Here is a 26879-nt window from a genome sequence, read left to right on the forward strand (position 1 = left end):
ACCGGGGGACTTCCCTAGCGGGGGCCCTGGCTTGTACTCATGACAGACGTCGCCTTCGGGCTAGTGTTAGGGTTGTGCGGCGTGCTGCGATTGCGACAGCAAAGGCGCAGTGCCCCGCTGAACAAACAACCTCTCAAAACGGTGGTCCTGCAGCGGGGAAGCGGCTCTGACACCTCGAAAGGCGGTGACCGCCGACCGCATGTAATTGCATGGTAACATCACACTAGTTACTTAAAAGACCGTGTAACTGAGAGATCCTACTATATATTTTTTTTCTTCTATAAATCAGACTGAAACTAGTCAACTGAAGTTACCAGTTCACAAGTAGATAGGCAAAAAATAACCTGGGTAGCATATACTGGTTTACTGCTATCCAGCAGAAAATGTAAGTTGTGATAACTTCCCTTCAATTGTTGGAAATGCTTTTTCCTGCTCTGGGTACTTCTAGATGTGCCCTCATACACTATTGCCACACTAAGGGCTGTTTGGCGCACCAGTCCCTTTGTAACTCTGCTTGCATACAGATTCAGACACGCACATAGATGTACAAGTGTCCCAAATTAATCCGCGCAGTCCCGTCAAGCAGTTTTGTGGCATCTGCTTGTGACATGTCAGACCTGGCGGCTCAATTGCGCCACATGGCATATTGAGGACACATCTGCACAATTTTTTGGGGGGGAAATTTGACCGATTAGCTACTTAATTTCCAAGTTTATTTTCTCTTTTAAAAAGTTGCACAATCATTTTACATCGTAACATACAACACTTATGCTTTTGTGACATTATTGGCTACTATTACAGTGGAATGTGCTTTGTCATATGAATCGCAGCATAAACATCCCTGCGCTACAACCAAAAGAAAGGAGGTCATTTAGCTAGCAAGTTATGAACAAAAACTGGAAGGCTGCCAGAAGAAACACTTCCTGCAGTATCAAAATTCACAAATGCTAGCAGATTTATTTTTTACAAAAAGGACTTCTAATTGTACTACACTTACAACAGGATATTCTCATAGATCAGGGACTATTTATATTTAAAAAAAAAAAAAAAATCAAGGAGATTTCCCTTCTTTCTACTTCCCAGTGTTCTGTGTTTTCTTACAGAATTCTTCTGGAACAACTGAGCAGGCAAAACTACACCCCTGACTGTGCAACATGTTCAACTGGAAAATAAGCAGCACAATGAAATTCTTGTTTGTTTTAAGGGGTTCAGCGAATTAAAGGATTTAACCAAACCTGACATTACATATTACAGCAGTAATAAAATACCAGAGAGGAAAACCAAAAAAAAGGAGGAATTAACTGGCATGTATAATAGTGTGTCTGCTATCCTGTAATCATGCACGGCAATACAGCTGGCTTCTCCACAGATGTTCTAGCAATAGTCAAGTTAAGGCAGTAACAGGAAAACAATATTTAGTTTAAATGGATAGGTCTATCTTTTCATGCAATTTTTAAAAGTAGTTACGACGCAATTAATTAATAGTACAGCAGGGGAGGCCCTATCGGTCATGACGACATCACAAGTTCCCCCAAACAAAAACTTAAGAGTAGACAGCAAGCAAAGCACAAATGGCCCACTTCTTGTGACGTTATCTTGCATCAATAGGGAAAAGTTTGGGAAGAGACCACCCAACGCAATGGGCAAAGTTAAGCAATAGATGCTTTATCAAAAATGCCACCAATCTTCTTTTACCTACAGTCTGCAAACATAGAAAATATGCCCTCTGCTTAGGCAACTAAAAGCAGGTTGGCAAAAGAACACGACTACATGGTAGCAGTGTCCAACAGATTGGATGGAGAAAATAAACATTGCTTTTGACAGGTATGTGCCAAAAAGAGTTCATAAGAAAACACCTAAAGGAACTAAGTAAAAAAAAAAGTCAGTTGTCAACATATAAAAAACACACAACTAAAATTTGTATGCAAATAAGACACCTGTATGTTGCTTTCATTGGCTCCCCTTCGTCGTCCTTCAACACGTGTTATTGTGGTGGTTTGACCAATGACATCGATTGAGCCCGACAGTTTCCTACTGTAAAACATTTGAATGGAAAGAATACATTTCAAAACAATAAGAACGTACGCCAAGATAAGAATACTACACAAAACCAATGCAGGGGGCAATGTATCAAATCCTCTAAATAGTGTATAAGTGGACAAGTTACCCAATCTAATGTTACCTAGCATTTTACAGAATGTACTTGATAAATGCTAGCTAGAAGCCGATTGGTTACTATGGGCAACTTATCCACTTTAGAAGGTGGATACATTTTTTCCCCTGCAGACAAATAAAAGCTCAGCAGAGGTTGTTAACCACATACAGACACCTACGCAACAGGAATGAGGCATACCAAAGATTTAACGTCCGAAAACAAGCATTAATCGGCTATTAAACCTGCATAGGTGGTGCCCCTTGAACAGGTTGTTTTTCAGTGGGGGGGGGGGGGAAGAGAGAGAGAGAGAGAGAGAGAGAGAGAGAGAGAGAGAGAGAGAGAGAGAGAGAGAGAGAGAGAGAGAGAGAGAGAGAGAGAGAGAGAGAGAGAGAGAGAGAGAGAGAGAGAGAGAGAGAGAGAGGAATTTTTTTTAAACCAATTCTAGGTACAACCATTTTTTAACTGATGACTTTCTATGAGCTGTATTGTAACAACTAATTGTTCCAGACTCCATTCCTATGCACTTGAATGATCTAAGATTTTACAGTTAACTAAGGGAACCGTAAACAGGTGGTGACAAAAATATATAAAAAAAAAAATATATATAAAAATTGGTGGGCTATTTTAAATCCATTACTCCAACAATTTACAGATTAAGGGGTATATGCAATTGCGATCGGATTCCCGAAATTGTCGAATTTCGGGATTTTTTCGCCAAAAAAAAAAAAAAAGTCAATGCAATTCAGTGCTTTCCGTCAAAAAAACGGACTTTCAAAATTAGACTTTTTGAAATTCGACTTTTGTCAAATTCGACTTTTCTGCAATGATACAAGTGCTGCAATTCGACCAAAGTGTATTCAATTCAAGTTTGGAAATTCGACAACAGTGCTTTTAGAGAGTAAATTCGTAATTTTCAATCCGCCACACTTTGGAGGGTGAAACCAATCAAAAAAAATTTAAAACATGTTTTTTTTGGTGTTTTTTTTTTTTGGGAATAGCATATCTATTTATATTAGAAGGGATTAGGTACTTGGTTTGTCTTTTTTGGTTGCACAAGTATTATTTATATATTTTTAAAAAGATTTTTTTTTTTTTTTTTTTTTAATAGCTGGAACGGTAAAATCAAGGGAAAAAAATGGCGTGGGGTCCCCCCTCCAAAGCATAACCAGCCTCGGGCTCTTCGAGCTGGTCCTGGTTCTAAAAATGCGGGGAAAAATTTGACAGGGGATCCCCCGTATTTTTAAAACCAGCACCGGGCTCTGCGCCTGGTGCAAAAAATACGGGGGACAAAAAGTAGGGGTCCCCCGTATTTTTTACACCAGCATCGGGCTCCACTAGCTGGACAGATAATGCCACAGCCGGGGGTCACTTTTATACAGTGCCCTGCGGCCGTGGCATTAAATATCCAACTAGTCACCCCCAGGGTACCCCGGCCAGGGGTGAAGCCCGAGGCTGTCCCCCCCATCCAAGGGCTGCGGATGGGAGTCTGATAGCCTTGAGAAAAATGTCAGAATATTGTTTTTTCCAGTAGTACTACAAGTCCCAGCAAGCCTCCCCCGCAAGCTGGTACTTGGAGAACCACAGGGTACCCCGGCCAGGGGTGACTAGTTGGATATTTAATGCCACGGCCGCAGGGCGCTGTATAAAAGTGACCCCCGGCTGTGGCATTATCTGTCCAGCTAGTGGAGCCCGATGCTGGTGTATAAAATACGGGGGGACCCCTACTCTTTTTGGCCCCCGTATTTTTTGCATCAGCATCAGGCGCAGAGCCCGGTGCTGGTTTTAAAAATACGGGGGATCCCATGTCAATTTTGTCCCCGCATTTTTAGAACCAGGACCAGCTCGAAGAGCCCGAGGCTGGTTATGCTTTGGAGGGGGGACCCCACGCCATTTTTTTCCGGGATTTTCCCGTTTTTACCCGTTTTTTTTAATTCGCAGCAAAATCCGGCAAATCGGCCATTTTTCGCCCGCGGGAATGTCGAATCCGTTTTTCATTGAATATGGTGAATTCCGGCAGCCACCTGCCGGAATTCACCTGTCGAATTGTGTCGAATTAAAAAAACTGCGATAATTTGCCGCGATTCGCCTTGAATTGCATATACCCCTAAGGCTGATGGAGACAGTTTCTGTAATATGTCACACAGGGGAGAGAAAGCGTGCACATTTTTCCCAGTTGCTTTGTGCTCATATACAACACCATGCTAATTGCCATAGGCCAGTGGTTCCCAACCGCGGTTCTCAAGTACCCCCAACAGTTTATGTTTTCCAGGTCACCTAGCAGTTGAACAGGTGTATTCATTAATCCTGGACACATTTTAAAAAACCCACAGGTGGAGCAAATTATTTCACTTGCAATCCTGAGGAGACCTGGAAAACATGAACTGTTGGGGGTATTTGAGGATCGCGGTTGGGAACCACTGCCATGGGAGCATGGTGTGTAGCATTTTAAAACTCGCCTTGGGGGTGGAGCTCCAGTTTTAAATATTGACGTGGGAGAAGTGAACTCTGGTTTTGCAGATTGTATGATCGTATCTTTCTCTGGGTTTCCAGTTCTGCCCTGTTGTACCTAATCAATATAAACAGTTAAAGAAAATATTTAAAAATAAATGAATGTAAAAAAAAAAAAAAAAAAAAAAAAAAAAAAAAACACCACACAAAACCCCCCCCCACAAAACCTGTAAGTCATCAAAGTACAATAACGCACTTCCATGCCTTGCCTTAAAATAAAATAGCCATAGTTGCAACGCACTTATTGCTAGAACACAGTTTGAGAGCACAGCATTTTCAAGAACAAAAATAGAACACATACACAGTGATGTCAGACTGCCAAAACATTACTTTGGGGGGGGGGGGGGGGTATTCATCAAAGCTTGGACAGATAAAATTGAGAGATAATGTGCAACCCAATCAGCTCCTGTCATTTTTCAAACACAGCCTGTACCATGTAAGGCAGAAGGTGATTGGCTAGTACTTTCTCCGTTACAATTTTCTCTCTTTGGGAGTGATTCAATTGCTTTGCACGCATGTTCTCCTTTCTAAAGTGATGGGAGATCGCAGGGCACAATTCAATTGTTTTTTTATATTATGCTAATCCCGTCCAGACAGACCAAATTTAGCGACGTAAACCGGCAAAACCCGTCTAAAGTGCTGGGAGTGATAACATGAAAAGTGCCATTTGGGCACCCAAACTGGACACTTTTCACACATTTCAGCTCACCAGCTGCAATCTGAAAGGTCTACAAGCGGCTCAGCATGCACGAACAGAGCAACAATTGAACTGCTCTGTTGAGCACCATCTAGTGGCAGCCTCAGGGAGAAACAATTGAATTCCCCCTTTGAGCTTTGATAAATACCTCGTTAGTGCGGTCCCTAGTACTTATAGATAACTCACTCATGAAAACAGACCTTGAAATATGTTCTACAATAATAATGACTTTCACATGTGCAAAGTAGCACATTTGTCTAAAACATATTAATAACAAACATGATCTAGTGGCAAGTGATATAAATAAGTGTCCAGGATTATTTTTTACAGTTCAAACTGCTCATTCGCCAAGAAGCAAAGTATAGATTTTTACTGTACCGTAATTTTATTAGTTGTAGAAGAAACAGGAAGGGCTTCTAGGCCCATCCTTAATCTCTTCTGCTTTTCACAATACGCTTTCCAAGTATCTTCATTAAAACCATAGTTGAAATAGTCTGAGAGATCAGCACCTACAAGGTTGCAGAGAAAAACAATCATAAAATGCGTATGTGTGTATGTATGTATGTATGTGTATGTGCGTATGTATGTATGTATGTATATATGTGTGTGTGTGTGTGTGTGTGTGTGTGTGTGTGTGTGTGTGTGTGTGTGTGTGTGTATGTATGTATGTATGTATGTATGTATGTATGTATGTATGTATGTAATATATATATATTTTTATTTATTTATTATTATTATTTTTTTTATTTATTTTCCAATTAAAAATCCAATGAAGGTGGAAGCCATAGTAGACGCCAGGATTCATGGGATCTGGTTATAACTGTAGGTCTCAAACATCAGTCCATTACGCTGATGAAAGCCACAGAAAGACAACATATGCATCACAGGAAACACTGGTTAAACAAGGCAGAACACAGTAGTACCTGGTTTTCTCCAAGGTTTGTCCTCAAACGAATCCAAGTCCACTTCTACCAGAGGAACACCATTAATATTGCCGGGGGCATCCAAATCTACCCCTTTAACTTTTCCTTCATAGAGAAAGTGGAGAAGTTTAAGATTTCATTAATTTCACTTAATATCAATTATCCTTCATTTACAGTTACAAGAAACAGCATCAGAAAAAAAGTCAGCATTTGTTTCATACGTATATAGCAGTCAGTATTCAGCAAAGTAAACCTTAAGCAAGTCTATTAATATAGGAAAATTACGGTTATGTTTTCATGTATCATATGTAACAAAAGCTTGAGATGTTGAAATTGTACAACTACTTTTGATTTATTCTTTAAAGAAGATGTGAAACGCTTGTCATTTATCCAATATATGATACTGTAACACTCATTGCTGAATTTTAATTACCTACCAGTAAATCCTTTTCTCGTAGTCCGTAGAGGATGCTGGGGTCCACATTAGTACCATGGGATAGACGGGTCCACTAGGAGCCATTAGCACTTTAAGAGTTTGAGAGTGTGGGCTGGCTCCTCCCTCTATGCCCCGCCTACCAGACTCCGTTTAGAAACTGTGCCCGAGTAGACTGACATCTTCGAGAGAAGGATTTTACACAGATAGTGGCGAGATTCATACCAGCTCACATATACAAAGCAAACCAAGCTAACTAGCTTGAAACTCAGCAACCACTGAAACATTACTTACCAAGTAACAATGCAGTACTCAACAAAAAACAAAGTTGTACTGAACCAGATAACTGCAGGAAAACGAAACGCTGGGCGGGCGCCCAGCATCCTCTACGGACTACGAGAAAAGTATTTACCGGTAGGTAATTAAAATCGTATTTTCTCTTACGTCCTAGACGATGCTGGGGTCCACATTAGTACCATGGGGATGTACCAAAGCTCACAGAACGTGAGGGAGAGCGCGCAGGCTCCTGCAGAACTGATTGACCAAACTTCAGGTTCTCAGAGACCAAAGTAATGAACTTGTAGAACTTTGCGAACGTGTTCGACTCCGACCAAGTAGCCGCTCAGAAGAGTTGTAAAGCGGAGACATCCCGGGCAGCCGCCCAGGAAGAACCCACCTTACAAGTAGAGTGGGCCTTACCAGACGTAGGACATGTCAAGCCTGCCGTAGAATACGCATGCTGGATAGTGAACCTGATCCAGCGAGAGATCGTCTGCTTAGAAGCAGGACACACAATTTTCTTTGGGATCATACAGGACAAACAGAGTCCGATTTTCTGTGACGAGCAGTCCTCCTCACATAGATTTTTAGAGCCCTTACAACACGTAAGGACTTTGATGAAATTGAGGAGTCAGTCGCAACTGGCACCACAATAGGATGGTTGATATGAAATGCCGACACAACCTTCGGAAGAAACTGCTGACGTGTCCAAAGCTCAGCTCTATCTTTATGGAAGATCAAGTATGGGCTTTTACATGACAAAGCCGCCAACTCCAACACATGTATAGCAGAATTTAAGGCCAACAAAGTGACAGCCTTCCACGTGAGAAACTTGACCTCAACCTCCTGAGAGGCTCAAACCAGTTCGGCTGGAGGAACTGCAACACCACGTTAACATCCCAGGGCGCTGTAGGCGGTACAAAGGGAGGTTGGATGTGCAGAACTTCCTTCAAAAAAGTCTGAACTTCAGGGAGGGCAGCCAACCGTTTCTGGAAGAAAATGGATAGGGTCAAAATCTGGACCTTTACGGATCCTAACCTCAGGCCCATATCAACACCTGCTTGCAGGAAGAGAAGAAAACGTTCTAGTTGAAACTCCAACGTAGGAAAATTCTTGGACTCACACAGATATACATATTTTTGCCAAATACAATGGTAATGTTTTTACGTTACTCCTTTCCTAGCCTGTATAAGGGTAGGAAGAACCTTGTTCGGTATGCCCTTCCGTCAAACGTAGCCGTTGTAAGTATTGATAGGCAAACGGCCCCTGCTGCAACAGGTCCTCCCGAAGAGGAAGAGGCCTCGGCTCTTCTAGCAGTACCTTCTTGGCCAGTCTGAAGCAATGAGGATCGCTTGAACCCTTGTTCTCCTTATGAGCTTAAGCACTCTTGGTATGAGTGGGAGTGGTGGAAACACTTACACCGACTGATATACCCACGGAGTCACTAGGGCGTTCACTGCCACTGCTTGCGGGTCCCTCGACCTGTACAATATCGCCGAAGCTTCCTGTTGAGATGAGAGGCCATCATGTCTATTTGGGGTACACCCCAAAGATCTGTTACCTCCTTGAACACCTCTGGATGGAGACCCCACTCCCCTGGATGGAGATCGTGTCTGCTGAGGAAGTCCGCTTCCCAGTTGTCTACTCCCGGAATGAAGATTGCCGACACCACTACAGCTTGCCTTTCTGCCCAGAGGATGATTCTTGTTACCTCTGACATTGCAGCTCTGCTCTTCGTTCCGCCCTGTCGGATTATGTAAGCCACTGTCGTTACATTGTCCAACTGCACTTGAATGGCCCGATTTCTCAGGAGGTGGGCCGCTTGGAGAAGACCGTTGTAGATGGCTTTTAGTTCCAGAATGTTTATCGGTAGGCCTGCTGCCAGACTTGACCACCTTCCTTGGAAGGTTTCCCCTTGAGTAACTGCGCGCCCAGCCCCGGAGACTTGCATCCGTGGTTAGAAGGATCCAATCCTGAATCCCGAACCTGTGGCCCCCCAGAAGGTGATGTAATTGTAGCCACCAGAAGAGTGAAAGCTTGGCCTTTGGCGACAGACGTATTCTCTGGTGCATGTGTAGATGAGATCCCGACCACTTGTCCAGGAGATCCAGTTGGAAGGACAGAGCATGAAACCTCCCATACTGCAGAGCCTCGTAAGAGGCCATCACCTTCCCCAGAAGGCGAATGCACTGATGAACCGACACCTGGGCTGGCTTCAGGACATCCCGGACCATTGTTTGTATCACTAACTCTTTTTCCTCTGGAAGAAACACCCTCTGCACTTCCATGTCGAGGATCATTCCCAGAAAGGACAACCTCTTGGTGGGTTCCAAATGTGATTTTGGAAGATTCAGGATCCAACCGTGTTCCTTGAATAGATGGGTAGTGAGAACTATGGACTGTAACAGCTTCTCCTTGGACGATGCCTTTATCAGCAGATCGTCCAGATATGGAATTATGTTCACCCCCTGTCTGCGAAGAACCATCATTTCCGCCATCACCTTGGTGAATACCCTCGGTGCTGTGGAGAGGCAGAATGGCAGGGCCTGGAATTGAAAATGACAGTCCAACAGTGCGAATCTGAGATGAGCTTGATGCGGCAGCCAAGCCGGAATGTGGAGGTACTCATCCTTGATGTCCAGGGATACCAGGAATTCCCCCTCCTCCAGACCTGATATCACCGCCCTTAGAGACTCCATTTTGAACTTGAACTCCCTCAGGAAGGGATTTAGTGATTTTAAGTTCAGAATGCGCCTGACCGAACCATCCGATTTCGGTACCACGAAAAGGTTCCAATAGTAACCTTTGTTTTGCATATGGGGAGGAACTGGTACAATAACCTGTGCCTCCACCAACTTCTGGGTGCCTTCCTGTAGGTTAGCCCTGTCTGCCAGCAAAGCTGGCAAGCCTGATTTGAAGAACCGGTGAGGAGGGAGATCTTGAAATTCCAACCTGTACCCTTGGGACACAATATCTTGCACCCAGGGATCCAGGCCGGACGTGACTGAAATGCCAGAGTCTCGCCCCCTCTGGCCCCACCTCCAGGCCGCACGGTCCACAGTCATGCTGAGGACTTTGGTGTACCCAAAGTAGGTTTCTGTTCCTGGGAACCCGCCGCAGCAGTTTTCTTGGATTTAGGCCAACCTCCTCTAAAGAAGGTGTTAAGACGGCTTGGCCTTTCTTGCTTTGGCAGTCCGAAAGGACAGATGAAGCTGAAGAAAAGGGTTTCTTCGTAGCAGGTGCAGCTGAGGGAAGAAAAGGAGACTTACCCGCTGTAGCCGTAGAGATCCACGCATCCAACGCTTCCCCAAAGAGAGCCTAACCTGTGTAGGGTAGGATCTCAACACCTCTCCTGGATTCCACGTCGGCAGACCACTGGCGCAGCCAAAGTCCCTTACGAGCTGAGACAGACATGGAAGATATCCCTGCAGCCATGGATTCCACCATAAATCCTGCAGAATCCTGAATGTTACGTAAAAACAATTCAACATCACCTTTATCCATTGTATCCAAATCCTCATGTAACATTCCTTACCACTTTACTATAGCTTTGGAAATCCATGCACAGGCAATAGTAGGACGTAGTAACACCTCTGAAGCCGTGTATATGGATTTGAGCGTAGTGTAAATTTTGCGATCAGCCGGCTCTTAAGGCGGTAGATCCTGGAACAAGTAAAACCATCTTTTTTGAGAGTCTGCATACAGACGCGTCAACTATGGGTGGGTTTTCCCATTTTTTCCTATCCTCCTCATGGAAGGGGAAAGCAACCAGAACCCTTCTAGGGATCTGGAATTTTTTCTCATGCTTTCTCAAATATATTTAATTATTTAGACGCAGGGAAGGATAGCGAGGCTTTCTTATTGTCAGTGAAGTAAGCCTCCTCAACCTGTTCAGGTGTTGTATCAGCAATAGTAAAACACATCTCTAATAGCCTCTATCATCAACTGCATCCCTTTAGCAAGAGATGCCGCCCCCCGCAGTACATCCCCCTCACTGTCTGCCGTGTCAGAATCGGTATTCGTGTCATCTTTCATAATCTGGGCAAGAGCACGTTTGTGGGAACATACAGTAGGGGGTCCTGAGGTAACAGAACCGGACCAAACTGCCATAGAGTTCTGTAAAACCTGAGTTGGAGATTCATTCTGTGCAACCCTAGTAGAAATCTGAGAAATCATAGTTTTAATAGAGGATAACCGTTCAGGCTCCCTTGCTGGTATCTGCGCAATCCTGATTACATGGAATGGGATCATCCTGAGAGGGCATATCCTCTGCAGCATATTTTATTTATTAACAGTTTCTTATATAGCGCAGCAAATTCCGTTGCGCTTTACAATTAGAACAATGACACAGAGTCCCTGGACGTAACTTAATGGAGACCACAGACACTCCACACACACACACACACACACACACACACACACACACACACACACACACACACACACACACACACACACACAGGGGAGGGCAGACAGAGTTTCACCCCCAAGAATGGCAAGAGACACACACAGAGGAACCAACCCACACACACACACAGCGCTTTTAAGGTATAGGGAGACCCCCCAACCAGAGCTGACTGTGCACCTTAATAGGTTACACAGTCTTTACATCAGCCTCCCCCCCCCCTTCTACAACCCCCTGGTACCGCAAGAGACAGCTGGAGTTGAATTGGAGGGACAGCTCTCACTGACAGCGCTTCTGCAGGCAGGAAAATGGCGGTGAATGCTGCAGGGTCCGCTTTGAGGAGAAGCTCTGCCCCCTTCATGGCACTGTCTTCCCACTCTTCTGAAGTTTATACTGGCCTGAGGAATTGTGCTGGCAGCGATCCTGGGACCCTGACAGGCTTGGAGGTCAGGGTAGGGTGTAGGCGCTGGCTCAGGGCGCCCCTCACAGCGCCACACTGTGTACCGCTGAGCCCCGGAGCGCAGTTAGTACTGCGTTCCATACCCTGTTGCCGCCATCTTCACACTGCCCCCCAACTTGCTAGGGGGGGCCGGTGACTAAATCGCCACTGATCTTCTAGCTCTGTAAGGGGGCGGCAGTATGCTGCTGGGGTGAGCGATCCCCTGTGGCGGGTAACGTTCAATTCCCTCAGGAGCTTAGTGACCTGTCAGCAGAGATAGTGGCTCAGACCCCTATCCGCAGCAGGGAGGCTGTTGCCAGCAGCCTCCATGTAAAATGATAAGCTCTATAAAGCTCTGTAGAGCTCCCCTAGATGTGACCGGCTCCTCCGGGCACATTTTCTAAACTAAGTCTGGTAGGAGGGTATAGAGGGAGGAGCCAGCCCCCACACTTAAACTCTTAAAGGGCCAATGGCTCCTAGTGGACCCAACTATACCCCATGGTACTAATGTGGACTCCAGCATCCTCTAGGACGTAAGAGAAAACAAAGGGAGCTTCCAATCCCGAAGCCCACGGGATTGAAAGTTCCAGTACCAGGATTGAAAGCTCCAGTCCCAGGATTGAATCCCAGCCAATTTTTGCCCAAAATCCCGGGCCACCATAATTGGGAGAAGAATGAACGAACGAACGAAAGTAGTAATAATGCCACTGTATAAGTCATTGGTACGGCCTCATCTAGAATACCGTGTTCAATTCTGGAGGCCATATCTTCGAAAAGGATAATAATATTAGAGACTGTACAAAGAAGGGCAACTAAAATGGTGCATGGCCTACATCACAAAACATACCCAGAAAGACTAAAAAAAATCTCACTATGCATAGTTTGGAGCAGAGAAGGGAAAGGGGGGATATGATAGAGATGTTCAAATATATCATGGGTTTTAACAAAGTCCACATCATCACCAGGGTTCCAAAGAGATATAAGCGGCTCTCTATACTCTGCCCCTGGCTTTACTTAAGGTGTCAACATGCTTTAACATTAACTTGATATAACTGGTATTATCATTGTTACAGAAATATTCTATAAAAAAAATAGAACTTGGGAAAACAAAAACACACTAACAACTCCGTGGTTAAAGTTGATAGAGCTGCATGCAAGTCGTCCCTAATTGCTTCAGTACAGTGTGCCCTTAAAAAAAACAAATAAAAAAATTTGGACAGCCCCAGTGCACATTTGAACCACCCCTATCCTTAGTGTAAAAGATCCAACTGAAACTAGGTGGAATTACATACACACACACAACTATGTATAGGCCGCAATTCAATCTTCCTTGAACATTATCTACAAGCTACAATGTTACGCCCCTTTAGCAGCAATTTGACAACGCATAGAACTCTTTCACCTGCGTATGCTTATCTCCGGGTTTTGCGCAGTGCAAAACAATGCAATATACACCCGTAAAAACAGAAATGCATACAACGCTGCATCAACCCCATAAAATCATCATGTACATTTTCCAAGTATAAGAATAACCAAAAAAACAAACAACAACTACAATTCACACTACAGAAAAGTTAATCCCAAAGTAAAAAACTCAATGTGAAAAAGCAGCCATTCCATATGGGCTGAAACGCATGGGATCCTGAAGTAGTCACTGGCATCTATTGATATTCACTGATGGAGAATTTTAACGTATGAAACTCGCTCTATGAATGCAATAAACACCATATCTCATGCGTCTTACCAGCTGGCCCATAAATCCTGCCTGTTTTAATGTTCAGGTTAACTGGGACTGTCCCGTAGCTCCTAGAATATAAATTAACACTGTTAGTAATTTAACTCAGGATAAGTATTTAACTCATCTATGTTTTGTACGAGTAGCTACATACCCAAACTGAGGAGCTCCTGTTTTAATATCTCCAATAGTAACATGAACATCATCTTCATCATCATCACTGTCACTTTCACTGTCATCCTCAGTCTCTGTCACCTTACACAGGCAATACAGACAAACATATGGTACAATTCCATAGGAATAAATGGTCATTGCATTAAATGGTATCGCTGAGCTTTAGGCTACTTACATGTAATTATTAGGTGCAAAAGCACTTCCCTATTTATAAAGGTGTTTGCCTCACAACAAGCATATAATAATCATATACATAGCAGATAAACACATACTCATGGGAATTCAAATGAAACAAAACAAATAAGAAACTGTACAAACTATTGGCTTGATTCGGATACAATTCAGCGTGGATTGAAGAACTCCGGGAGTTAGCTCCCGGTGATATTCAATTCAGCACGCTGTCATGACTAAGCAGGCCGGTTCTCGCGAACTAAACTGTGTTTTGTAACGAGAATCAGCATTCTCCAACTAAAGTGCCCGGCGCGCTGCTGTTTCCGCAGCGCTAAGGGCAAAAATCAGCATTGCACCAACACTTTTATTGAATTTCTGCTCGCACCCCTCCAGGGGTGCAAGGAGAAATATTCTTGACGGACATCAGTGTGCTGAATTGAATAGCACCGGGAGCTTATTCCCGGCGCTAGTCAATCTGTGCAGAATTGAACAGAGTCCTATAAAGATGGATGTATTTATAAAGGATAACTATGTTACATTTATTAAATAATGCATGTGTTTGGGCTTGACATCAAGCAAAAGCCTGTCCAAAATGATACAAGTAGACTGCTATCATGGTGTTTTGTAGTTAGTGTGACACTAGCTTTACTCTTCTGTGTTTCAAATCGGATCACAACCTCTCCTTCTGTAGCCACATTACTAATATCAGTAAAAAAAATAATATTACAATAATAATTACACTTTCAAAATGAAGTTAATTAGAAAATTACCGTTTTTACAACCCCATTCTCAGTAGTATCGGCTTCAACAACTGTCAAAGGATGAGAGCTATGGAATAAATGGATAAGAAAATGAAAGCTATAAAATTATTCTAGAATGTGATCTGCAATATACATATAGTATGTGTTTGATAGTGCCCACCTTGTTATATCCTCTTCATCATCATCTGGCCCAGCAGCTTCGTTTTCCTCTACAGAAATACAAAAAAAAAAAAAGTAAACTAACTTCAATTAAGGTGCAACCCAGTGACTAGAAAAACATTCTTCTGATGTACAGGGAAACTATGGAAGGGAGCCATTGGAAAAGTAAGGCTTCTGCAGGTTCTCTGTATGAGACTGGCTAACTTACTAGAAGTGGAAATTATCTAGTTTCCAAGGATATAATAAGAATTTACTCACCGGTAATTCTATTTCTCGTAGTCCGTAGTGGATGCTGGGACTCCGTAAGGACCATGGGGAATAGCGGCTCCGCAGGAGACTGGGCACAACTAAAAGAAAGCTTTAGACTACTGGTGTGCACTGGCTCCTCCCACTATGACCCTCCTCCAAACTTCAGTTAGGATACTGTGCCCGGAAGAGCTGACACAATAAGGAAGGATTTTGAATCCCGGGTAAGACTCATACCAGCCACACCAATCACACCGTATAACTCGTGATACAATACCCAGTTAACAGTATGATAACAACTGAGCCTCTCAACAGATGGCTCAACAATAACCCTTTAGGTAAACAATAACTATATACAAGTATTGCAGACAATCCGCACTTGGGATGGGCGCCCAGCATCCACTACGCACTACGAGAAATAGAATTACCGGTGAGTAAATTCTTATTTTCTCTGGCGTCCTAAGTGGATGCTGGGACTCCGTAAGGACCATGGGGATTATACCAAAGCTCCCAAACGGGCGGGAGAGTGCGGATGACTCTGCAGCACCGAATGGGCAAACTCTATGTCCTCCTCAGCCAGGGTGTCAAACTTGTAGAATTTAGCAAATGTGTTTGACCCCGACCAAGTAGCTGCTCGGCAAAGTTGTAGAGCCGAGACCCCTCGGGCAGCCGCCCAAGAAGAGCCCACCTTCCTCGTGGAATGGGCTTTTACTGATTTAGGATGCGGCAGTCCAGCCGCAGAATGTGCAAGCTGAATCGTACTACAGATCCAGCGAGCAATAGTCTGCTTTGAAGCAGGAGCACCCAGCTTGTTGGGTGCATACAGGATAAATAGCGAGTCAGTCTTTCTGACTCCAGCTGTCCTGGAAACATAAATTTTCAGGGCCCTGACTACGTCCAACAACTTGGAAGCCTCCAAGTCTTTAGTAGCCGCAGGCACCACGATAGGTTGGTTCAGATGAAAGGCTGATACCACCTTAGGGAGAAATTGGGGACGAGTCCTCAATTCTGCCCTATCCATATGGAAAATCAGATAAGGGCTTTTACATGACAAAGCCGCGAATTCTGACACACGCCTGGCCGAAGCCAAGGCCAACAACATGACCACTTTCCACGTGAGATACTTCAATTCCACGGTTTTAAGTGGCTCAAACCAATGTGACTTTAGGAAATCCAACACCACGTTGAGATCCCAAGGTGCCACTGGAGGCACAAAAGGGGGCTGAATATGCAGCACTCCCTTAACAAAAGTTTGAACTTCAGGTAGTGAAGCCAGTTCTCTCTGGAAGAAAATCGATAGAGCCGAAATCTGGACCTTAATGGAACCCAATTTTAGGCCCATAGTCACCCCTGACTGTAGGAAGTGCAGGAAACGGCCCAGCTGAAATTCCTCCGTTGGGGCCTTCCTGGCCTCACACCACGCAACATATTTTCGCCATATGCGGTAATAAAGGTTTGCGGTTATTTCTTTCCTAGCTTTAATCAGCGTGGGAATGGCTTCCTCCGGAATGCCCTTTTCCTTCAGGATCCGGTGTTCAACCGCCATGCCGTCAAACGCAGCCGCGGTAAGTCTTGGAACAGACAGGGCCCCTGCTGCAGCAGGTCCTGTCTGAGCGGCAGAGGCCATGGGTCCTCTGAGATCATTTCTTGAAGTTCCGGGTACCAAGCTCTTCTTGGCCAATCCGGAACAATGAGTATAGCTCTTACTCCTCTTCTCCTTATTATCCTCAGTACCTTTGGTATGAGAGGAAGAGGAGGGAACACATAAACCAACCGGTACACCCACGGTGTCACTAGAGCGTCCACAGCTATCGCCTGCGGGTCTCTTGACCTGGCACAATATCTTTCTAGCTTTTTGTTTAGGCGGGACGCCATCATGTCCACCTGTGGCCTTTCCCAACGGTTTACAATCAGTTGGAAGACTTCTGGATGAAGTCCCCACTCTCCCGGGTGGAGGTCGTGCCTGCTGAGGAAGTCTGCTTCCCAGTTGTCCACTCCCGGAATGAACACTGCTGACAGTGCTAACACGTGATTTTCCGCCCATCGGAGAATCCTTGTGGCTTCTGCCATCGCCGTCCTGCTTCTCGTGCCGCCCTGTCGGTTTACATGGGCGACCGCCGTGATGTTGTCTGACTGGATCAGTACCGGCTGGTTTTGAAGCAGGGGTTTTGCCTGACTTAGGGCATTGTAAATGGCCCTCAGTTCCAGAATATTTATGTGTAGGGAAGTCTCCTGACTTGACCATAGTCCTTGGAAGTTTCTTCCCTGTGTGACTGCCCCCCAGCCTCGAAGGCTGGCATCCGTGGTCACCAGGACCCAGTCCTGTATGCCGAATCTGCGGCCCTCTTGAAGATGAGCACTCTGCAGCCACCACAGCAGAGACACCCTGGTCCTTGGATACAGGGTTATCAGTCGATGCATCTGAAGATGCGATCCGGACCACTTGTCCAACAGGTCCCACTGAAAGGTTCTTGCATGGAACCTGCCGAATGGAATTGCTTCGTAGGAAGCTACCATCTTTCCCAGGATCCGCGTGCAGTGATGCACAGACACCTGTTTTGGTTTTAGGAGGCCTCTGACTAGAGATGACAGCTCCTTGGCCTTCTCCTCCGGGAGAAACACTTTTTTCTGTTCTGTGTCCAGAACCATTCCCAGGAACAGTAAACGTGTCGTAGGGACCAGCTGTGACTTTGGAATATTTAGAATCCAGCCGTGCTGTTGTAGCACCTCCCGAGATAGTGCTACCCCGACCAACAACTGCTCCCTGGACCTCGCTTTTATCAGGAGATCGTCCAAGTACGGGATAATTAAAACTCCCTTCTTTCGAAGGAGTATCATCATTTCGGCCATTACCTTGGTAAAGACCCTCGGAGCCGTGGATAGACCGAACGGCAACATCTGGAATTGGTAATGACAATCCTGTACCACAAATCTGAGGTACTGCTGGTGAGGATGGTAAATGGGGACATGCACGTAAGCATCCTTGATGTCCAGTGATACCATGTAATCCCCCTCGTCCAGGCTTGCAATAACCGCCCTGAGCGATTCCATCTTGAACTTGAATTTTTTTATATATGTGTTCAAGGATTTCAAATTTAAAATGGGTCTCACCGAACCGTCCGGTTTCGGTACCACAAACATTGTGGAATAGCAACCCCGTCCTTGTTGCAGTAGGGGCACCTTTACTATCACCTGCTGGGAATACAGCTTGTGAATTGCCTCTATCACTGCCTGGGGAGTTGTCGGCAAGGCAGATTTGAGGAAACGGGGGGGGAAGAGACGTCTCGATTTCCAGCTTGTACCCCTGAGATACTACTTGAAAGATCCAGGGATCCACCCGTGAGCGAGCCCACTGATCGCTGAAATTTTTGAGACGGGCCCCCACCGTACCTGGCACCGCCTGTGGAGCCCCAGCGTCATGCGGTGGACTTAGAGGAAGCGGGGGAGGACTTTTGCTCCTGGGAACTGGCTGTATGCTGCAGCTTTTTCCCTCTACCTCTGCCTCTGGGCAGAAAGGACGCGCCTTTAACCCGCTTGCCCTTATGGGGCCGAAAGGACTGTACCTGATAATACGGTGCTTTCTTTGGCTGTGCGGGAACATGGGGTAAAAATGCAGACTTCCCTGCAGTTGCTGTGGAAACTAGGTCCGAGAGACCATCCCCGAACAACTCCTCACCTTTATAAGGCAAAACTTCCATGTGCCTTTTTGAGTCTGCATCACCTGTCCACTGCCGAGTCCATAACCCTCTCCTGGCAGAAATGGACATTGCACTTATTTTAGATGCCAGCCGGCAAATATCCCTCTGTGCATCTCTCATGTATAAGACTGCGTCTTTAATATGCTCTACGGTTAGCAATATAGTGTCCCTGTCTAGGGTATCAATATTTTCCGACAGGGAATCTGACCACGCAGCTGCAGCACTGCACATCCATGCTGAAGCAATAGCTGGTCTCAGTATAATACCTGTGTGTGTATATACAGACTTCAGGATAGCCTCCTGCTTTCTATCAGCAGGTTCCTTTAGGGCGGCCGTATCCGGAGACGGTAGTGCCACCTTCTTTGACAAGCGTGTAAGCGCTTTATCCACCCTAGGGGATGTTTCCCAACGTGACCTATCCTCTGGCGGGAAAGGGTACGCCATTAGAAACCTTTTAGAAATTACTAGTTTCTTATCGGGGGAAGCCCACGCTTCTTCACACACTTCATTTAACTCCTCAGATGGAGGAAAAACTACTGGTAATTTTTTCTCTCCAAACATAATACCCTTTTTTGTGGTACCGGGGGTAACATCAGAAATGTGCAACACATTTTTCATTGCCTCAATCATGTAACGTGTGGCCCTATTGGAAGTTACATTAGTCTCATCGTCGTCGACACTGGAGTCAGTATCCGTGTCGACATCTGTGTCTGCCATCTGAGGTAGCGGGCGTTTTACAGCCCCTGATAGCTTTTGAGACGCCTGGGCAGGCACAGGCTGAGAAGCCGGCTGTCCCATATTTGGTATGTCGTCAAACCTTTTATGTAAGGAGTCGACACTGTCACGTAGTTCCTTCCACATAACCATCCACTCAGGTGTCTGCCCCGCAGGGGGTGACATCACATTTATAGGCATCTGCTCCGCCTCCACATAAGCCTCCTCATCAAACATGTCGACACAGCAGTACCGACACACTGCATACACACAGGGAATGCTCTGACAGAGGACAGGACCCCACAAAGCCCTTTGGGGAGAGAGAGAGTATGCCAGCACACACCAGAGCGCTATATAACACAGGGATCCCACTATAAATGAGTGTTTTTTCCCTTATAGCTGCTTATATTACATATACTGCGCCTAAATTTAGTGCCCCCCCCTCTCTTTTTTACCCTTATGTAGCTTGACACTGCAGGGGAGAGCCAGGGAGCGTCCTTCCAGCGGAGCTGTGAGGGAAAAATGGCGCCAGTGTGCTGAGGGAGTTAGCCCCGCCCCTTTTCCGGCGGACTTCTCCCGCTTTTTCTGGAATTCTGGCAGGGGTATTTTTACACCTATATAGCCTTCCTAACTATATATGGTGTAGATTTGCCAGCCAATGTGTATTATATTGCCCTCAGGGCGCCGCCCCCCCCCCCCCCCCCCCCAGCGCCCTGCACCCATCAGTGACCGGAGTGTGAGGTGTGCATGAGGAGCAATGGCGCACAGCTGCAGTGCTGTGCGCTACCTTGTTGAAGACAGTAGTCTTCTGCCGCCGATTTTCCGAAACACTTCTTGCTTCTGGCTCTGTAAGGGGGCCGGCGGCGCGGCTCCGGGACCGAACGATCGAGGTCGGGTCCTGTGTTCGATCCCTCTGGAGCTAATGGTGTCCAGTAGCCTAAGAAGCCCAAGCTACCTCCAGTCAGGTAGGTTCGCTTCTTCTCCCCTTAGTCCCTCGCTGCAGTGAGTCTGTTGCCAGCAGATCTCACTGTAAAATAAAAAACCTAAAATATGCTTTCTTTCTAGGAGCTCAGGAGAGCCCCTAGTGTGCATCCAGCTCAGCCGGGCACAAGATTCTAACTGAAGTCTGGAGGAGGGTCATAGTGGGAGGAGCCAGTGCACACCAGTAGTCTTTCTTTTAGTTGTGCCCAGTCTCCTGCAGAGCCGCTATTCCCCATGGTCCTTACGGAGTCCCAGCATCCACTTAGGACGTCAGAGAAAATTACATTCTATATCCAGTACTTATACAAATCTCTACAAATCTCAGACAAAAAGTGGGCAATAATGAGGTAGCTGCCATCTTGCACATAGGTAGGAAGAAATGCTTATCGACTTACTTCCTAACCTTAACAATACAGATAGTTTACAACTCAGATTAATGGCCCCCATACATCAGCGACATAGTGACGCTATTTACCAAACTCCCGATAGCCGGGTAGAGGAATCGGTAATAAACATGTTCAAAAATCCTGATCCTTTCCAAAAACGGATAGGATCGACAAATTGTGGCTTTTTAACGTTTCATTTCCCAGATGGATCGCCGGAGCAGAGAATCGGGGCTGCTACTGCATGAGGGCCTTAAGCTAGGAGGACAAAAGTGAAAGACAACAGAGTAAACTGTGTCTTCATCCAATATAAACACCTCGGCGAGCATTCTGGAGCACATGCGCCAGGGTTCACAGTGCGGGGAGGGGAACTTAGTTCCTCCCACAGCACACTATGGCTGGTCCCTGCAAGTGACCAACTGCAGCAGGGGGAGTGAACCTCAGGCCCCTCTTGACACACGCTTCGATTCGCCCTGCATGAGAGAGAGAGGAAGGGTATATGCCCATGGAGGTGCGTGTGTGTGGGGGAGGGGGGTAACCTCAAGGGGGAGAACTATTACTAGTGGGGTGTGGGGGAGACAAAGGTTAATGAAGCTGGAGGGAGGAGTAAAATGTTAAAAAGATGCATTGGTCACAGGGTAGGTGAGGGATGAAAAAAAGGTGTGTGTGTGTGTGGGGGGGGGGGGGGGGGGGGTTACATATGGTTTATAAAACATAGATTTTTGTTGTTACTATTAAAGGGTGTGTGGGGGGTACCATTATTAGGATTTTCCAATGGGGGGGGGATAATAAGATATTAAACCTACCGGTAAATCTTTTTCTCGTAGTCCGTAGAGGATGCTGGGGACTACGTAAGGACCATGGGGATAGACTGGCTCCGCAGGAGACATGGGCACTCTAAGAAAGACTTTAGGTATGGGTGTGCACTGACTCCACCCTCTATGCCCCTCCTCTAGACCTCAGTTAGAGAAACCGTGCCCAGAGGAGACGGACAGTACGAGGAAAGGATTTTGTTAATCCAAGGGCAAGATTCATACCAGCCACACCAATCACACCGTATAACTTATGATATACTAACCAGTTAACAGTATGAAAACAACATAGCATCAGTCCAAGACCGATGAAAACTATAACATAACCCTTATGTAAGCAAAACTATATACAAGTCTTGCAGAAGTAGCCCAGCATCCTCTACGGACTACGAGAAAAATATTTACCGGTAGGTTTAAAATCTTATTTTCTCTTACGTCCTAGAGGATGCTGGAGACTCCGTAAGAACCATGGGGATTATACCAAAGCTCCCAAAGGGGCGGGAGAGTGCGGATGACTCTGCAGCACCGATTGAGCGAACAGGAGGTCCTTCTCAGCCAGGGTATCAAACTTGTAGAACTTTGCAAAGGTGTTTGAACCCGACCAAGTAGCAGCTCGGCACAGCTGTAGTGCCGAGACCCCTCGGGCAGCCGCCCAAGAAGAGCCCACCTTCCTTGCGGAATGGGCCTTGACCGATTTTGGTAACGGCAATCCAGCCGTGGAATGAGCCTGCTGAATCGTGTTACAGATCCAGCGAGCAATAGTCTGCTTTGAAGCAGGGGCGCCAACCTTGTTGGCCGCATATAGGACAAACAGTGTTCCTGACTCTAGCCATTCTGGCCACGTAAATTTTCAAAGCCCTGACTACATCAAGGGACTCGGAATCCTCCAAGTCGCGCGTAGCCACAGGCACCACAATAGGTTGGTTCATATGAAAAGATGACACCAACTTAGGCAAGAATTGAGGGCGGGTCCGCAATTCCGCTCCATCCATATGGAAAACTAGATAGGGGCTATTATGAGACAAAGCCGCCAATTCCGATACTCGCCTAGCCGAAGCCAAGGCTAACAACATGACCACTTTCCAAGCGAGATATTTCAACTCCACCGTTTTAAGTGGTTCAAACAAGTGTGACTTAAGGAAACTCAACACCACGTTAAGGTCCCAAGGTGCCACCGGAGGTACAAAAGGAGGCTGAATATGCAGCACTCCCTTTACAAAAGTCTGTACTTCTGGGAGAGAAGCCAATTCCTTTTGAAAGAAAATGGATAAGGCCGAAATCTGAACCTTAATGGAGCCTAATTTTAGGCCCAAATTCACTCCAGTTTGTAGGAAGTGAAGGAAACAGCCCAGATGGAATTCTTCCGGAGGAGCATTCCTGGCCTCACACCAAGCAACATTTTCGCCATCTACGGTGATAATGTTTAGCTGTCACATCCTTCCTAGCCTTTATCAGAGTAGGAATGACCTCATCCGGAATGCCCTTTTTCGCTAGGATCCGGCGTTCAACCGCCATGCCGTCATACACAGTCGCGGTAAGTCTTGGAACAGACAGGGCCCATGTTGCAACAGGTCCTGTCGTAGAGGAAGAGGCCATGGATCTTCTGTGAGCATTTCCAGTAGATCCGGATACCAGGTCCTTCGTGGCCAATCTGGAACAATGAGAATGGTCTTTACTCCTCTTTTCCTTATTATTCTCAACACCTTTGGGATGAGAGGAAGAGGAGGAAACACATAGACCGACTGGAACACCCACGGTGTCACTAGGGCGTCTACAGCTACCGCCTGAGGGTCTTTTGATCTGGCGCAATACCTCTGCAGCTTTTTGTTGAGGCGGGATGCCATCATGTCTTTTTGGGCAGTCCCCACTGACTTGCAATCTGTGCGAAGACTTCCTGATGAAGTCCCCACTCTCCTGGATGCAGGTCGTGTCTGCTGAGGAAGTCTGCTTCCCAGTTGTCCACTCCCGGAATGAACACTGATGACAGTGCACTTACATGATTTTCCACCCAGCGAAGAATCCTGGCGGCTTCCGCCATTGCCACTCTGCTCCTTGTGCCGCCCTGGCGGTTTACATGAGCCACTGCGGTGATGTCTGACTGGATCAGAACTGGTCGGTCGCGCAGTAAGGTCTCCGCTTGACGTAGGGCGTTGTATTTTGCCCTCAGTTCCAGGATGTTGGTGTGAAGACAAGACTCTTGACTTGATCACAGACCTTGGAAGTTTCTTCCCTGCGTGACTACTCCCCAACCTCAGAGGCTCGCGTTCGTGGCCCCAGGATCCAGTCCTGAATGCCGAACCTGCGTCCCTCTACAAGGTGAGCACTCTGCAGCCACCACAGGAGAGATACCTTGGCTCTGGGGGACAGGGTGATCAACCGATACATTTGTAGATGTGACCCGGACCACTTGTCCAATAAGTCCCATTGGAAAGTCCTTGCATGGAACCTGCCGAAGGGGATGGCTTCGTACGATGCCACCATCTTTCCCAGGACTCGAGTGCAGTGGTGCACTGACACCTGTTTTGGCTTCAATAAGTTCCTGACTAGAGTCATGAGTTCCTGAGCTTTTTCTATCGGAAGATAAACCTTTTTCTGGTCTGTATCCAGAATCAAGCCGAAGAAAATCAGACGAGTCGTAGGAACCAACTGCGACTTCGGGATATTGAGAATCCAGCCGTGTTGCTGTAACACCTGCAGTGAAAGTGACACACTGTTCAGTAACTGCTCTCTTGATCTCGCTTTTATGAGGAGATCGTCCAAGTACGGGATAATTGTGACACCTTGCATGCGCAGGAGCTCCATTATTCCCGCCATTACCTTGGTGAAAATTCTCAGGGCCGTGGAAAGCCCAAACGGCAACGTGTGAAATTGGTAATGGACAATCCTGTACCACAAATCTCAGGTACGCCTGATGAGGTGGATATATGGGAACATGAAGGTATGCATCCTTTATGTCCAGAGATACCATAAACCCCCCCCCCTTCCAGGCTGGCGATGACCGCTCTGAGCGATTCCATCTTGAACCTCTTCAAGTATAGGTTCAGGGATTTTACATTTAAAATGGGTCTGACCGAACCGTCCGGTTTCGGGACCACAAATAGGGTTGAGTAATATCCCCTCCCTTGTTGAAGCAGGGGAACCTTGACCACCACCTGTTGAAGATACAATTTGTGAATTGCATATAAAACTATCTCCCTTTCCGGGGGAGAAGCTGGTAGGGCCGATTTGAAAAACCGGCGAGGAGGCACCTCTTCGAATTCCAGCTTGTAACCCTGGGAAACAATTTCTATTGCCCAGGGATCCACCTGTGAGTGAACCCAGATGTGGCTGAAAACTCGAAGACGTGCCCCCACTGGGGCAGACTACTGTAGCGGAGCCCCAGCGTCATGCGGTGGATTTTGTAGAGGCCGGGGAGGACTTCTGTTCCTGGGAACTAGCTGTGTTATGCAGCTTTTTTCCTCTGCCCTTACCTCTGGCAAGAAAGGACGCACCTCGTACTTTGTTTCTTTGTGATCGAAAGGACTGCATTTGAGAATGTGGCGCTTTCTTAGGCTGTGAGGGAATATAAGGTAGAAAATTTGATTTACCAGCAGTAGCTGTGGAGACCAGGTCCGAGAGACCTTCCCCAAACGATTCCTCACCCTTGTAAGATAAAGCCTCCATATGTCTTTTTGAGTCGGCATCACCTGTCCATTGCCAGGTCCATAGGAATCGTGTAGTAGAAATGGACATTGCGTTGATTCTAGAACCCAGTAGACTAATGTCTCTGAGCATCTCTCATATATAAGACCGCATCTTTTATATGTCCCAGGGTCAATAAAATGGTATCCTTATCTAGGGTCTCAATATCCGCTGATAAGGTATCTGTCCATGCTGCTACCGCGTTACAAACCCAAACCGACGCAATCGCCGGTCTGAGTAAGGTACCAGAATGTGTGTAAATGGACTTCAAGATAACCTCCTGCTTGCGGTCAGCAGGGTCCCGGAGGGTAGCCGTATCTTGGGATGGCAGCGCTACCTTTTTGGATAAGCGTGTTAATGCCTTATCCACCTTAGGGGAGGATTCCCACCGTATCCTGTCCGTTGGCAGGAAAGGATACGCCATAAGAATCCTTTTGGGAATCTGCAGTTTTTTATATGGAGATTCCCAAGCTTTTTCACATAATTCATTCAACTCATGTGAGGGGGGAAAGGTTACCTCAGGTTTCTTCCCCTTATACATGTGTACCCTCGTGTCAGGGACAGGGGGTTCCTCTGTGATATGCAAAACATCTTTTATTGCAATGATCATATATCGAATACATTTAGCCACTTTTGGCTGTAATTTTGCATCATCGTAGTCGACACTGGAGTCAGAATCCGTGTCGGTATCTGTCTACAATTTGGGATAGTGGGCGCTTTTGAGACCCCGAAGGTCCCTGCAACATAGGGACAGACATGGGTTGACTCTCTGGCTGTTCCCTAGCTTCAGCTTTGTCTAATCTTTTGTGCAATAAATTTACATTAGCACTTAAAACCTTCCACATATCCATCCAGTCAGGGGTCGGCGTTGTCGACGGAGACACCACACATTCTCTCCTCCTCCTCCCCCTGAAAGCCTTGTACCTCAGACATGTCAACACACGTGTACCGACACACCACACACTCAGGGAATCCTCTTTCTGAAGACCGTTCCCCCACAAGGCCCTTTGGAGAGACAGAGAGAGAGTATGCCAGCACACACCCAGCGCTATATGACCCAGGAAAAAACACTATATAAATATATATTTACCCAGTAGCGCTGTTTGTACATGTATAAATGCGCCAAATTATGTGCCCCCCCCTTCTTCAAAACCCTCTTTCAACGTGGTTAAGCAGGGGAGAGTCCGGGGAGCTTCCTCTCCGCGCTGTGCTGTGGAGAAAATGTCGCTGGTGAGTGCTGAGGGAGTAGCCCCGCCACGCTTCTGTCCCGCTCAAATATACTGAAACTGGTGGGGGCTCATTATATATACAGTGCCCAACTGTATATATGTCTATTTTTGCCAGAAAGCGGTTTATATGCTGCCCAGGGCGCCCCCCCCTGCGCCCTTACAGCGACTGCCGTGTGTGAGGTGTATGGGAGCAATGGCGCACAGCTTCACCGCTGTGCGTTACCTCAGTGAAGATCATGAAGTCTTCTGCCGCCTTTGAAGTCTTCTTTTCTTCTCATACTCACCCGGCTTCTATC

The 26879-nt window shown here is 46.3% G+C and overlaps 1 protein-coding gene across 5 annotated transcripts in view; it reads right to left on the reverse strand.

Moving 5' to 3' along the window:
• FIP1L1 (factor interacting with PAPOLA and CPSF1) overlaps positions 1 to 26879 on the reverse strand; it is a 228115-nt gene that overhangs the window by 198905 nt on the left and 2331 nt on the right. For 4 of the 5 annotated variants that reach the window (XM_063920934.1, XM_063920932.1, XM_063920931.1 and 1 more), the window contains exons 2-9: positions 14841 to 14889; positions 14690 to 14747; positions 13729 to 13829; positions 13584 to 13645; positions 6284 to 6388; positions 5739 to 5869; positions 4612 to 4721; positions 1938 to 2034 (exon numbers count right to left, since the gene is read on the reverse strand). In XM_063920934.1, the coding sequence (XP_063777004.1) occupies positions 1938 to 2034; positions 4612 to 4721; positions 5739 to 5869; positions 6284 to 6388; positions 13584 to 13645; positions 13729 to 13829; positions 14690 to 14747; positions 14841 to 14889 (713 nt within the window). The remainder of the gene's footprint in view (positions 1 to 1937; positions 2035 to 4611; positions 4722 to 5738; positions 5870 to 6283; positions 6389 to 13583; positions 13646 to 13728; positions 13830 to 14689; positions 14748 to 14840; positions 14890 to 26879) is intronic. The other variant, XM_063920933.1, reaches the window with a different exon arrangement.

Source organism: Pseudophryne corroboree, chromosome 1 (genome assembly GCF_028390025.1).
Source record: "Pseudophryne corroboree isolate aPseCor3 chromosome 1, aPseCor3.hap2, whole genome shotgun sequence".
In the NCBI taxonomy this organism is placed as follows: Eukaryota; Metazoa; Chordata; class Amphibia; order Anura; family Myobatrachidae; genus Pseudophryne; species Pseudophryne corroboree.